Raw genomic sequence first — 13,600 nt, 5'->3', positions numbered from 1 at the left:
AATAGGAAAAGAAGTACGTCAAGGCTGTATATTGTCACCCTACTTATTTAACTTATATGCAGAGTACATCATGAGAAACGCTGGGCTGGAAGAAGCACAAGCTGGAATCAAGATTGCCAGGATCAATAACCTCAGATATGCAGATGACACCACCCTTATGCCAAAAAGTGAAGAACTAAAGAGCCTCTTGATGAAAGTGAGAGAGGAGAGTGAAAAAGTTGGCTTAAGGCTCAACATTCAGAAAACGAAGATCATGGCATCCAATCCCATCACTTCATGGGAAATAGATAGGGAAACAGTGGAAACAGTGGCTGACTTTATTTTCTTGGGCTCTGAAATCACTGCAGATGGTGTTTGCAGCCATGAAATTAAATGACACTTACTCCTTGGAAGGAAAGTTATGACCAACCTAGACAGCATATTGAAAAGCAGAGACATTACTTTTTCAACAAAGGTCCGTCTGATGAAGGCTGTGGTTTTTCCAGTGGTCATGTATGGATGTGAGAGTTGAACTATAAAGAAAGCTGAGCGCCAAAGAATTGATGCTTTTGAACTTTTTTAAGACTCTTGAGAGTCCCTTGGACTGCAAGGATATCCAACCAGTCCATTCTAAAGGAGATCAGTCCTAGGTGTTCATTAGTAGGACTGATAGTGAAGCTGAAACTCCAATACTTTGGCCATCTGATGTGAAGAGCTGGCTTATTTGAAAAGACCCTGATGCTGGGAAAGATTGAGGGCAGGAGGAGAAGGGGACAACAGAGGATGAGATGGTTGGATGGCATCACCGACTCAGTGGATATGGTTTTGGGTGAACTCTGGGAGCTGGTGATGGACAGGGAGGCCTGGCGTGCTGTGGTTCAATGTGGTTGCAAAGAGTCGGTCACGACTTAGCAACTGAACTCAACTGAACTCTGGATATAAGTTATATAAGCAGGGTGACAATATTCAGCCAAGATGAATATCAAGAGCACCAATATGAATCTGCATTTAAAAAGCTTTCTAAATGACCCTTATTTTCCATTAGTTTTCCCATATATTTTCCTATCACTTTTCCACAATTTGTCATCCCCTGAAGCTCAAACCTTCTTTCCGTTGTTAAAAAGGGTATATAAGCTCCTGTGTCTGACTGCTTCATTGAGTTTCATTTCTTTTCAGTGAGCTCCTGTGTTTATAAAAATATTGGTTTTTCCTTTTTCCCCTATTAATCTGTCTTTTGTCAGTTGTGTTTGCAGGCCCCTGGTACTAAATCTAAGAGTGCAGAGAGAAATTTTTACCTTCCTGACAATAGAAAAGTATAAGTTCAAACACGTGTATTTACAAATCAAGGATAACTACAAATGTAAATATATGGGAAAAAAAAGTTTTACTAGTAACAGGATGCCAAATATCTACCTTCTAACCTCAAAGAAGAGACTACATAATTTGCTCTGTCACTTGGAGATGTGTATGTGACTACAAAGATGCAAGAATATAGTCCCTGAACTAATTCTTCACACAAGTAGATAAATTTAACTCTAGGACTTCTATTTTGCAGAATGTCATACCCAAAGCTGAATTGTTCATAATTTTGAGAAGCAGGATGACAAGGAGGAAAAAGGAGAGAAATTAGTTGTTAAAAGACAAAACTCAGGACTTCTCTGATGGTCCAGCCGTTAGAACTCTGCACTCACAATGCTGGAGGCTCAGGTTCAACGGCTAGTCAGGAAACTAGATTCCACGTGCTACAACTAAAGATCCTTGTTATGGCAATGAAGACCTGTGCAGCCAAAATTAATTAAGTAATTTAAAAGAAAGACAGAACTCAACTGCAAATCTCTCAATACTTTCACTATTCATCAAATATTTTATGGTGCGCTAAACAAGTGCACTCCAAACATGTAAGCAACATAATCCTACCTGTAAAAACATATGAGCATGTACCCATTATGTAGGTGTTTCCAATTTATAAATATACACATGAACTGTTACATGAATATTGTGTAAGAATGCCAATGTCAAATGATGTTTTATTACTAAGAGCTTAGGCTTAATTTTTTATTTATTTTTAAGATGCAAAATAAATACACACATTCTGTATTTTTGTATTCACTCTAGATACTGGTACTCTTGACACCAGGTTTGGAAACAATTTCCATTTGGAAAAACAGACCAGCTTGATGGAAAAGCCCAGGCATAGCATAATGTGCTCTGACTGCTCCAAGGAGGTGTTCTGATCCCAGCAACATAAGGTATTAAGATGGGAAGGCTGCCTAAAAGCAAGATTGTTTAGGGATTTCTTTGCACTGTGATTGTTCACCCTGGTGATTGTGAACAGAATTCAAATCATTTTAAGTGAGCAGAGGAGTTGCTGAGTCACCTTGACTGTAGGCTTGTAAAGCGGCGGCAGCAACCAGGAGAGACAAGAGTTTAAAAACTCTTGAAATTTTTAATGAGAAAAATGCAAAATTATATTTAAAATATTTAATCATAATGAATTGTATGTGAAAAAATTATTACTTGCTGTTCTTTTGGCTTGTAATTATTCACAGGTAAAAATTAAGACCTATTATAGTACTAATATTTTTAAAGAAAGGGCCCACCTTATTTTAGTATGTAAAACAAAAACTCTTAATTTTCCCTATACGGTATTATCATTTGAGTTTACTGCTTTAATAGCATAAAACAAGCCTATAACCTTTACTTGATCATATTTAAATGATGTTAAAATCTAATAAAATTTATGGCCCAATTCCTTGCAATTGTTCCAATATATTTCCTTTCTTAAACTTGTGTTATATGTAAAAATAAGTGTTTACTTAAAATGATTTTGCATAATAAAAATATGAAATCTAGATTAAATTGATCTTTTTATTACTGTTTATTTTGCTATATTCTCTTTATCAAATTGATATTTTGTGTTCAATTATTTAATTTCAACTGAAATTGGAAGACTAAAGTAACTTATGCTATATAATAACAAAATTGCCTCACACTGATACAGTTTCATATTTTCAAAACCATTGTCTCATTATTGAATTTTGTCTTGCAACAAATCTATTTATTATTATTTCCCTTTTGATATATGAGGGAAGTGAGGCACCAAAACGTTAAGTGACTTGTTTTCATAACTGCTGCTGCTGCTGCTGCTAAGTCGCTTCAGTCGTGTCCGACTGTGCGACCCCATGGACTGCAGCCTACAAGGCTTCTCCGTCCATGGGATTCTCCAGGCAAGAACACTGGAGTGGGTTGCCATTTCCTTCTCCAAGGCATGAAAAGTGGAAAGTGAAAGTGAAGCCATCAGTCGTATCCGACTTTTAGCGACCCCATGGACTGCAGCCTACAAGGCTCCTCTGTCCATGGGATTTTCCAGGCAACAGTACTGGAGTGGGGTGCCATTGCCTTCTGAAAACATCTAATTAGCTAATGCTGGCATGGAGTGTCCCCATGTCTGCTACAGAGTTCTCTACTCTGACTATTCCAAGAGTCTTCATATTTTCAGGGAACTGAGCCAAGCAGGAGTGTACCTCACCAGTGGAACTCTGATTTCTCAAAGAAGAGTTCAAGGAGATTGTCAGTTCTTGAAACAGTGTTTCAAATTCTGCAAGAGACTGTGAAAACTAGAAGGACATTGACAATCTAGTCTTTGGGCAAATGACAAGGTTCAAGATTATATAGGTCTTACGGAGAATCAGATAAATACAGCATCAGGTGAATGGGTCACTTTAAAGGGCAAGAAACAAGCTCATGAAGTAACAGACTAGAAATTGATAGTTAACCTGGTTTCCACGGAAGTTTTTAGAAAGTGGGGTGTTCCTGGAGAAAGATTGGAATCTAAAACTATGAGGATAATTCAGGTCCTTTTCCATACTTCAGCAGCTGAAATAGGACTGTGTAGCAGGTGCCTATCAAGTGAGAGCTTCATGTTTTTAGAAAACACAAGCATTTTCAAGATACTGGAGGGGAGGATTTGGGGATAAAAATTAAAATATCAAGGCCTGGCACTCAGAATTAGTCAAAATTTTAAGGCTTCGAATGTCTCTTGTGGGTTGCTTCTCAAGTGGCACTAACGCTAACGGTAAAGAACTGGCCTGCCAATTCAGGTTAGATGTAAGAGACGCAGGTTCCATCCCCGGGTGGGGAAGATCCGCTAGAGGAGGAAATGGCAGCCCCTCCAGTATTCTTGCCTGGGAAATCTCATGGACAGAGGAGCCTGGTAGGCTACAGTCCATAGGATTGCAAAAGAGTCAGGTAGGACTTAGTGGCTAAACAACAGCATTTATGGGCTGGGTAGTTTTATAAGCTAACAAATGGGACGATTATTTCAACTCTTTTGGGGAAGGGGGAGAGATTCACAGGAATTGGGCCACCACCCACTTTTTGGCCTTTTGGTCTGCCTCAGAACTGTCATGGCACCTGTGGATGTGTTCTTTAGGATACACTATATATTATAAGGATTTCCTTGGTGGTTCAGTGGTAAAGAAACTCTCCTGCCAATGCATGAGACACAGGTTTGATTCCTGGTTTAGGAAGAACCCCTGGAGTAGGAAGTGGCAACCCACTCTAGTATTATTGCCTTAGAAATCCCATGGACAGAGGAGCCTGGTAGGCTACAGTCCACGGTGTCACAAAAGAGTCAGACTCTACTTAGGGACTAAACAACAACAACAATGTATTATAATGATCACACAATGAGGCTCAAGATCTGCTGGAAGTCAGGCATCTTGGGCCTGACAGGTTCTAACCAGTTTATGTTATATTGTCAACAGCTATGTCATTCTTCTTAAGGCTATGCCCTGCCCCCTCCCTTCCTGTTTCATTCTAAAGAAAAAGGAGTGCTGGGAACTCTGGTTTTTTTTTTTTTTCCTATTATGAGACAAATAGGCTTCTTGAAGAAGTACATCTGTGAGGCAAAATTTACCCTTGTCCTCCAGAAATTGAGACAGGGAAATATCGCAGCTTGTAAGGTATTCCAGCTTGAAGGTAGGCTAGCTTGTTAGGTTTAGAACCTTCTCAGCTTCCTTTCCTCCTGCTAGATACAGGGAACCTACAGGTGGGGCTGAAACAAGCCTGGGGTAGCCCTCAGAGACAATGGGAGTTGGGGCCCAGATAAGGCCAGAGATAAGCCCTAGGCCTTCAGGTAACTGAGGACAGAGCCTGGGTTTCCCAGCTACTCTCCCAAGCAAATTTATATCCTTGAGCTCCTGTAATGAACCAATAAAAATATATTGATTATCTACTTTTGCATGAAGAACAGGAGAATTCTCCAGAGTAGCAGTGGGGCTAGTGGGTAGAGAAGATATCCTAAAAGAAGAGGTGAAAACATTTCCTGTATCCTGTACGCTTGCCCATCCTAGCACATGTGGCTGAACCCTGAGGCGAGAACCGCATATAAATCTTGTGTTTCTTTTCTACTCATTCAGCCTAAAGGGACAGAGTGTCTATAAATGATTTGTCAGCAAGGAAATATTTTCTCAGGGGAATATGTAGTACCTGCAGAAAATGCTTCTTTCTTTGCAGCTAGTAGGAAAATTTCTTTGTGGAAAAAGACACGGATTTGTTGAAGATATACCAGTAACAGAGTCCAAGGAAGCTTCTTGAAAAAGGAAGCTAATTCGAATAGTATGAAGGGAGGGGCAGGGAGGGGAAGACATAGGGACTGGTCTGATTCTGAATAAAGACTATGTTTGCAGGAAACCCCGGTTCAATTCCTGGGTTGGGAAGATCCTCTGGAGAAGGGATAGACTACCCCCTCCAGTATTCTTGGGCTTCTCTGGTGACTCAGCTGGTAAAGAATTTGCCTGCAATGTGGGAGACCTGGGTTCGATCCCTGAATTAGGAAGATCCCCTGGAGAAGGGAATGGCTATCCACTCCAGTATTCTGGCCTGGAGAATTCCATGGACTGTATAGCCTCCATGGGGTCACAAAGAGTCAGGCATGACTCAGCAACTTTCGCTTTCACTTTGCTGAAGAAATATCTGGCATTCTATTTACTTTAGGTCAACACTAGGATGCACAGCATTTCCACTGCCCTATAAATCTTCTCTGCCCTCCTATACACCCCCCTCTCACAATGACTACTGATCTTTTTACTGTTTCCATAGTTTTACCTTTTCCAGAATGTCATATAATTGGAAACATACAGTATATAGCCTTTTCAATTTGATTTGTTTTACTTAGGAGTGAGCATTTACAGTTCCTCCATGTCTTTTTATGGCTTTCAACTTTGATTCTTGTCAATGAGTTTGAGCGAAAGGAACCATACTCACACTTGTTAAATAAAGGCTCTCAGTGGTAGGTAAATGTTTAACAACTAGTTTCCATGGGAGGAAAAGCCTATGATTTGTGGCATTTGCTAGATTTCTGTGCTGTAAATGTTTAAAACTACCAATGGTGATGTCACCTAGTGCAGAGTTGGTAAGAGATGAGTATGATCAGCAAGAGCAGGGAAGAATCAGTGCCAGATCACCACAGGGTGTTTTATAGTAAGGACACAATAAGCAATCCCAGGGACATCCAAAGACAAGGAACAAACTATTGCTTCCCAGGTAGCTTCTCAGGTAGCTCAAATGGTAAAGAATCTGCCCACAATGTGTGAGACCTGGGTTTGATCCCCGGGTTGGGAATATCCCTTGGAAAACGGCAAGAAAACCCACTCCGGTTAAAACATAACTGAAGTATATAGAGGGGCTCACTTTTGAGCCAAAACTACAGTTCAAATTATTGCTAGATCTCCTTTTAAAGCATTTGATGAGGAATCTTGTACCCTTCTTCACTTTGCTTTAGACAGATTCACTGGTGTTACATGCCACTGGCACATTTGCCTTGCTAAAGTACAACTTTCAGATTCCAAACCAATAAAGGGAGCTAGTGTATAGAGCCATTTGCAAAGGTATCTTTCTCTTTATAAAGACTATAGGACCAAGTTCTAACTAACAGGACCAAGTTCCTATTGTTAATGGAGTGTAGAGGTGGGGAATATCAATGCTCTCCTGTGTAACTCAGTGGTGTGCTACCGGGGATGACTGGTGAAACACAGCTCTGAAACATGCAGCAAGAAAAGCTAAAATTCACAGACTCTTCTCTTTTCTAAGTCCTGGAACTTCTTTCACAGCCTAGAGACAATTCTCTAAAGGATACTTTTCAAATCCACTGAGAATAGACAGTTTCCCTATTAGAATGATGCTGAGAAGAAAAACCAGGAGTAGGATTATACTACCTTGGAAACTCCACTGACAGCAATTATGAGAATTAATATATTCTTTCTAGCATCCTTTGAGGTAAATACTAGATTCTTAATGGATATTTTTGAATTGATAATTCTTTGAAGACTAACACATACAAGTATAAAATTTATTTCATTTGACAGAATTTCAATGTGATCAATAAAAATATTTCAAAATTTCACATGTTTTTGCCTTTCTAATAGTTACCTTCCCATATCTTGGTGGATAATTATTAATAATGTCTCTGGCCAGTGGAGATGTCACTGTGAATCAGGTGAAGGGCTAGCCACTGCAAAGGACTGATAGAAAACAGTTTTTTAAGAGCTTTAGACTAGCTTGAACTTTTCAATTAAAACTAAAAACAAGATTATAAGACTTTGTTTCAATATTAAATTCAAATAAATAAAAAAGGCCTGTTTTGGTCATCTTAGTTTTCTGTCTTTAGGAGCAATTATCTGATAGTAATGCACTTTGTATGGGCTTTTCTCCCTTCCTTACACAAGCAATAAAAGTAATTCTTGTTAACAGCTTAGCACAGATGCCTGGCCTATTACACATTTGTATATCTTTTATTTAGCACTATGATGAGCAGGTCATGACAGCCAGTGATCAGAGCTCAGTTTTACAGTGAACTTTTTTAAAATTAATTAATTTATTTTAATTGGAGACTAATTACTTTACAATATTGTAGTGGTTTTTGCCATACATTGACATGAATCAGCCATGGGTGTACATGTGTTCCGCATCCTCAACCCCCCCTCTCACCTCCCTCCCCATCCCATCCCTCGGGGTCATCTCAGTACACCAGCCCTGAGCGCACTGTCTCATGCATCTAACCTGGACTGGCAATCTATTTCACACATGGTAATATACATGGTTCAATGCTATTCTCTCAAATCATCCCACCCTCGCCTTCTCCCATAGAGTCCAAAAGTCTGTTGTATACATCAGTGTCTCTTTTGCTGTCTCACATATAGCGTCATCATTACCATCTTTCTAAATTCCATATATATGCATTAATATACTATATTGGCGTTTTTCTTTCTGACTTATTTCATTTGTATAATAGGTTCCAGTTTCATCCACCTCATTAGAACTGATTCAAATGCATTCTTTTTAATAGCTGGGTAATACTCCATTGTGTATATATACCACTGCTTTCTTATCCATCAGCAGCTTTCTTGTCCATCAGCAGCTTTTGTCTGCTGATGGACATCTAGGTTGCTTCCATGTCTTAGCTATTATAAACAGTGCCGCCATGAAAATTGGGGTACACATCTCTCTTTCAATTCCGGGTTCCTCGGTGTGTATGCCCAGCAGCAAGATTGCTGGGTCATATGGCAGTTCTATTTCCAGTTTTTTAAGGAATCTCCACACTGTTCTCCATAGTGGCTCTACTAGTTTGCATTCCCAGCAACAGTGTAAGAGGGTTCCCTTTTCTCCACACCCTCTCCAGCATTAATTGTTTGTAGACTTTTTGATAGCAACCATTTTGACCAGTGTGAGATGGTACCTCATTGTGGTTTTGATTTGCATTTCTCTGATAATGAGTGATGTTGGGCATCTTTTTATGTGTTTGTTAGCCATCTGTAGGTCTTCTTTGGAGAAATGTCTGTTTATTTCTTTCATTTTTTGATTGGGTCGTTTATTTTTCTGGAATTGAGCTGCTTGTATATTTTTCAGATTAATTGTCAGTTGCTTCATTTACTGTTATTTTCTCCTGTTCTGAAGGCTGTATTTTCACCTTGCTTATAGTTTCCTTTGTTGTTGAAAAGCTTTTAAGTTTAATTAGGTCCCATTTGTTTATTTTCACTTTTATTTCCATTACTCTGGGAGGTGTGTCATAGAGGATCCTGCTGGGATTTATGTTAGAAAGTGTTTTGCCTATGTTTCCGCCTAAGAGTTTTATACTTTCTGGTCTTATATTTAGATCTTTAATCTATTTTGAGTTTATTTTTGTGTATGGTGTTAGAAAGTGTTCTAGTTTCATTCTTTTACACGTGGTTGACCAGTTTTCCCAGCACCACTTGTTAAAGAGATTGTCTTTTCTCCATTGTATATTTTTGCCACCTTTGTCAAAGATAAGGTGTTCATAAGTGCATCAATTTATTATGGGTTTCTATTTTTTCCACTGACTTATATTTCTGTCTTTGTGCCAGTACCATACTGTCTTAATGACTGTAGCATTCTAGTATATTCTGAAGTCAGGCAGGTTGATTCCTCCAGTTCCATTCTTCTTTCTCAAGTTTGTTTTTGCTATTTGAGGTTTTATATTTTTCCATGCAAATTGTGAAATTATTTGTTCTAGTTCTCTGAAAAATACCGTCAGTAGCTTGATAGGGATTGCATTGAATCTATAGATTGCTTTGGGTACTATACTCATTTTCACCATATTGATTCTTCCAATCCATGAACATGGTATATTTCTGCATCTGTTAGTGTCCTCTTTGATTTCTTTCATCAGTGTTTTATAGTTTTCTAAATGTAGGCCTTTTGTTTCTTTAGGTAGATTTATTCCTAAGTATTTTATTCTTTTCATTGCAATAGTGAATGGAATTGTTTCCTTAATTTCTCTTTCTGTTTTCTCATTGTTAGTGTATAGGAATGCAAGGGATTTCTGTGTGTTAATTTTATATCCTGCAACTTTACTGTATTCACTGATTAGCTCTAGTAATTTTCTGGTAGTGTCTTTAGGGTTTTCTATGTAGAGCATCATGTCATCTGCAAACAGGGAAAGTTTTACTTCTTCTTTTCCAATCTGGACTCCTTTTATTTCTTTTTCTTTTCTGAATGCTATGGCTAAAACTTCCAAAACTATGTTGAATAGTAGTGGTGAGAGTGGGCACCCTTGTCTTGTTCCTGACTTAAGGAGAAATATTTTCAGTTTTCACCATTGAGGATAATGTTTGCTGTGGGTTTATCATATATGGCTTTTATTATGTTGAGGTATTTTCATTCTATGCCTGCTTTCTAGAGGGTTTTTATCATAAATGGATGTTGAATTTTGTCAAAGGCTTTATCTGGATCTATTGAGATAATCACATGGCTTTTATCTTTCAATTTGTTAATGTGGAGGTGGAGGTGGTGTCTTCCGGTGGGATTGAGGGGCAGCAGCGTACGGTGAAGGACACAGGCTGTGGAGTTTGAACCCCTTGAAAGATTGAAATCATGGCAGGTCCAGAAGCTGATGCCCAGTTCCATTTCACTGGTATCAAAAAATATTTCAACTCTTACACTCTCACAGGGAGAATGAATTGTGTGCTGGCCACATACGGAAGTATTGCTTTGATAGTCTTATACTTCAAGTTAAGGTCTAAAAAGACTCCAGCTGTGAAAGCAACATAAACAACCATAGCCCACCAGGCTCCTCTGTTCCTGGGCTTCTCCAGGCAAGGATACTGGAGTGGATTCTTTCCATCTGAGCCACAAGGGTTAGAAAAGAAAAAAAAAAAAAATTTGTTAATGTGGTGTATCACAGTGACTGATTTGCAAATATTGGAGAATCCTTGCATCCCTGGGATAAAGCCACTTGGTCATGATGTATGATCTTTTTAATGTGTTGTTGGGATCTATTTGCTAGAATTTTGTTGAGGATTTTTGCATCTATGTTCATCAGTGATATTGGCCTATAGCTTTCTTTTTTTGTGGCATCTTTGTCTGGTTTTGGTATGATGGATGTTTGGTTTAGGGTGATGGTAGCCTCATAGTGAGTTTGGCAGTTTACCTTCCTCGGCAATATTCTGGAAGAGTTTGAGAAGGATAGGTGTTAGCTCTTCTCTAGATTTTTGGTAGAATTCACCAGTGAAGCCATCTGGTTCTGGGCTTTTGTTTGTTGGAAGATTTTTTTATTACAGTTTCAATTTTTGTGCTTGTGATGGGTCTGTTAAGATCTTCTATTTCTTCCTGGTTCAGTTTTGGAAGGTTACATTTTTCTAAGAAATCATCCATTTCTTCCAAGTTGTCCATTTTTATTGTCATGCAGTTGCTGATAGTAGTCTCTTATGATCCTTTGTATTTCTGTGTTGTCTGTTGTGATTTCTCCATGTTCATTTCTAATTTTGGTGATTTCATTCTTCTACTTTTTTTCTTGATGAGTCTGGCTAATGGTTGGTCTATTTTATTTATCTTCTCAAAGAACCAGCTTTTAGTTTTGTTGATTTTTGCTATAGTCTCCTTTCTTTCTTATTCATTTATATCTGCCCTAATTTTCATAATTTATTTCCTTCTACTAACCATGGGGTTCTTCATTTCTTCTTTTTCTCATTGATTTAGGTGTAGAGTTAGGTTATTTATTTGATTTCTGTCCTGTTTCTTGAGGTAAGCTGGTATTGTCATGAACCTTCCCCTTAGTACTGCTTTTACTGAATCCCATAGGGTTTAGGTTGTCATGTTTTCATTTTCATTTGTTTCTATGCATATTTTTATTTCTTTTTTGATTTCTTCTGTGATTTGTTGGTTATTCAGAAGCGTATTGTTTAGCCCCTGGATGTTTGAATTTTTTATAGTTTTTTTCGTGTTCAGTTCAGTCACTCAATTGTGTCTGACTCTTTGCGACCCCATGAACCGCAGCACGCCAGGCTCCCTGTCCATCACCAACTCCCGGAGTTCACCCAAACCCACATCCATTGAATCGGTGATGCCATCCAGCCATCTCATCCTCTGTCGTCCCCTTCTCCTCCTGCCCCTAATCCCTCCCAGCATCAGAGTCTTTTCCAATTGTGTCAACTCTTCACATGAGGTGGCCAAGGTACTGGAGTTTCAGCTTTAGCATCATTCTTTCCAAAGAACACCCAGGACTGATATCCTTTATAATGGACTGGTTGGATGTCCTTGCAATCCATGGGACCCTCAGGAGTCTTCTCCTGTAGTTGACATGTAATCTTACCGCACTGTGATCAGAAAAGATGCTTGAAATTATTCAATTTTTTTGCATTTACCAAGGCTATATTTATGGCCCAGGATGTGATCTATCCCAGAGAATGTTCTGTATGCACTTGAGAAAAAGGTGAAATTTATTTTTTGGAGGTGAAATGTCCTATAGATATCAATTAGGTCTAACTGGTCCATTGTGTCATTTAAAGTTTGTGTTTTCTTGCTAATTTTCTGTTTAGTTAATCTATCTATAGGTGTGAGTAGGGTATTAAAATCTCCCACTATTATTGTGTTACTGTTAATTTCCCTTTTCATACTTGTTACCATTTGCCTTGCATATTGTGGTGCTCCTATGTTGGGTGCGTATGTATTTATAATCGTTATATCTTCTTCTTGGATTGATCCTTTGATCATTATGTAGTGTCCTTCTCTGTCTCTTTTCACAACCTTTATTTCAAAGTCTATTTTATCTGATATGAGTATTGCTACTGCTGCTTTCTTTTAGTCTCCATTTGTGTGAAATATCTTTTTCCAGCCCTTCACTTTCAGTCTGTATGTGTCCCTTGTTTTGAGGTGGGCCTCTTGTAGACAGCATATATAGGGGTCTTGTTTTTGTATCCATTCAGCCAGTCTTTGTCTTTTGGTTGGGGCATTCAACCCATTTACATTTAAGGTAATTATTGATAAGTATGATCCCATTACCATTTACTTTGTTGTTTTGGGTTCGAGTTTATATACCTTTTCTGTGTCTCCTGTCTAGAGAAATGCTTTAACGTTTGTTGAAGAGCTAGTTTGGTGGTGCTGAATTCTCTCAGCTTTTGCTTTTCTGTAAAGCTTTTGATTTCTCCTTCATATTTGAATGAGATCCTTGCTGGGTATAGTAATCTGGGTTGTAGGCTTTTCTCTTTCATCACTTTAAGTATGTTCTGACATTCCCTTCTGGCCTGAAGAGTTTCTATTAAAAGATGAGCGGTTAGCCTTATGGGAATCCTCTTGTGTGTTATTTGTTGCTTTCCCCTTGCTTTACTATTTGCTCTTTGTGTTTTATCTGTGTAATTTGATTAATTTGTTTTGTGGGGTGTTTCACTCTTGGTTTATCCTGTTTGGGACTCTCTGGGTTTCTTGGACTTGGGTGGCTATTTCCTTCCCCATTTTAGGGAAGTTTTTAGCTATTACCTCCTCAAATATTTTCTCATGGCCTTTCTGTCTTCTTCTTCTGGGACTCCTATGATTTGAATGTTGGGACATTTAACATTGTCCCAGAGGTCTCTGAGGTTGTCCTCATTTCTTTTAATTCTTTTTTCTTTTTTCCTCTCTGCTTCATTTATTTCCACCAATCTATCTTCTACCTTACTTATCCTATCTTCTGCCTCAGTTATTCTTCTGTTGGTTCCCTCCAGAGTGCTTTTGATTTCAGTTATTGCATTATTTATTAGATTGACTCTTTTTTATTTCTTCTAGGTTATTTTTAAACATTTCTTGCATCTTCTCAATCCTTGTCTCTAGTCTATTTATCTGTAACTCC

The 13,600-nt window shown here is 38.4% G+C and overlaps 1 protein-coding gene across 1 annotated transcript; it reads left to right on the top strand.

Moving 5' to 3' along the window:
• Nucleotides 1–10,281: 10,281 nt before the first annotated feature.
• Nucleotides 10,282–10,579, top strand: LOC105003737 (up-regulated during skeletal muscle growth protein 5). The gene has a single exon (XM_010861143.1). The coding sequence runs from the start codon at nucleotides 10,372–10,374 to the stop codon at nucleotides 10,546–10,548; it is 177 nt and encodes a 58-aa protein (XP_010859445.1). The 5' UTR covers nucleotides 10,282–10,371; the 3' UTR covers nucleotides 10,549–10,579.
• The last annotated feature ends 3,021 nt before the right edge of the window (nucleotides 10,580–13,600 follow it).

This window comes from Bison bison, unplaced genomic scaffold (assembly GCF_000754665.1).
Source record: "Bison bison bison isolate TAMUID 2011002044 unplaced genomic scaffold, Bison_UMD1.0 scf7180017864471, whole genome shotgun sequence".
Classification (NCBI taxonomy): Eukaryota; Metazoa; Chordata; class Mammalia; order Artiodactyla; family Bovidae; genus Bison; species Bison bison.
This window is presented reverse-complemented; position numbering and strand designations above follow the sequence as displayed.

Bases quoted from the DNA above. Each gene is read 5' to 3' on its own strand.
- LOC105003737 (XM_010861143.1), top strand. From the start codon at position 10,372: ATGGCAGGTCCAGAAGCTGATGCCCAGTTCCATTTCACTGGTATCAAA.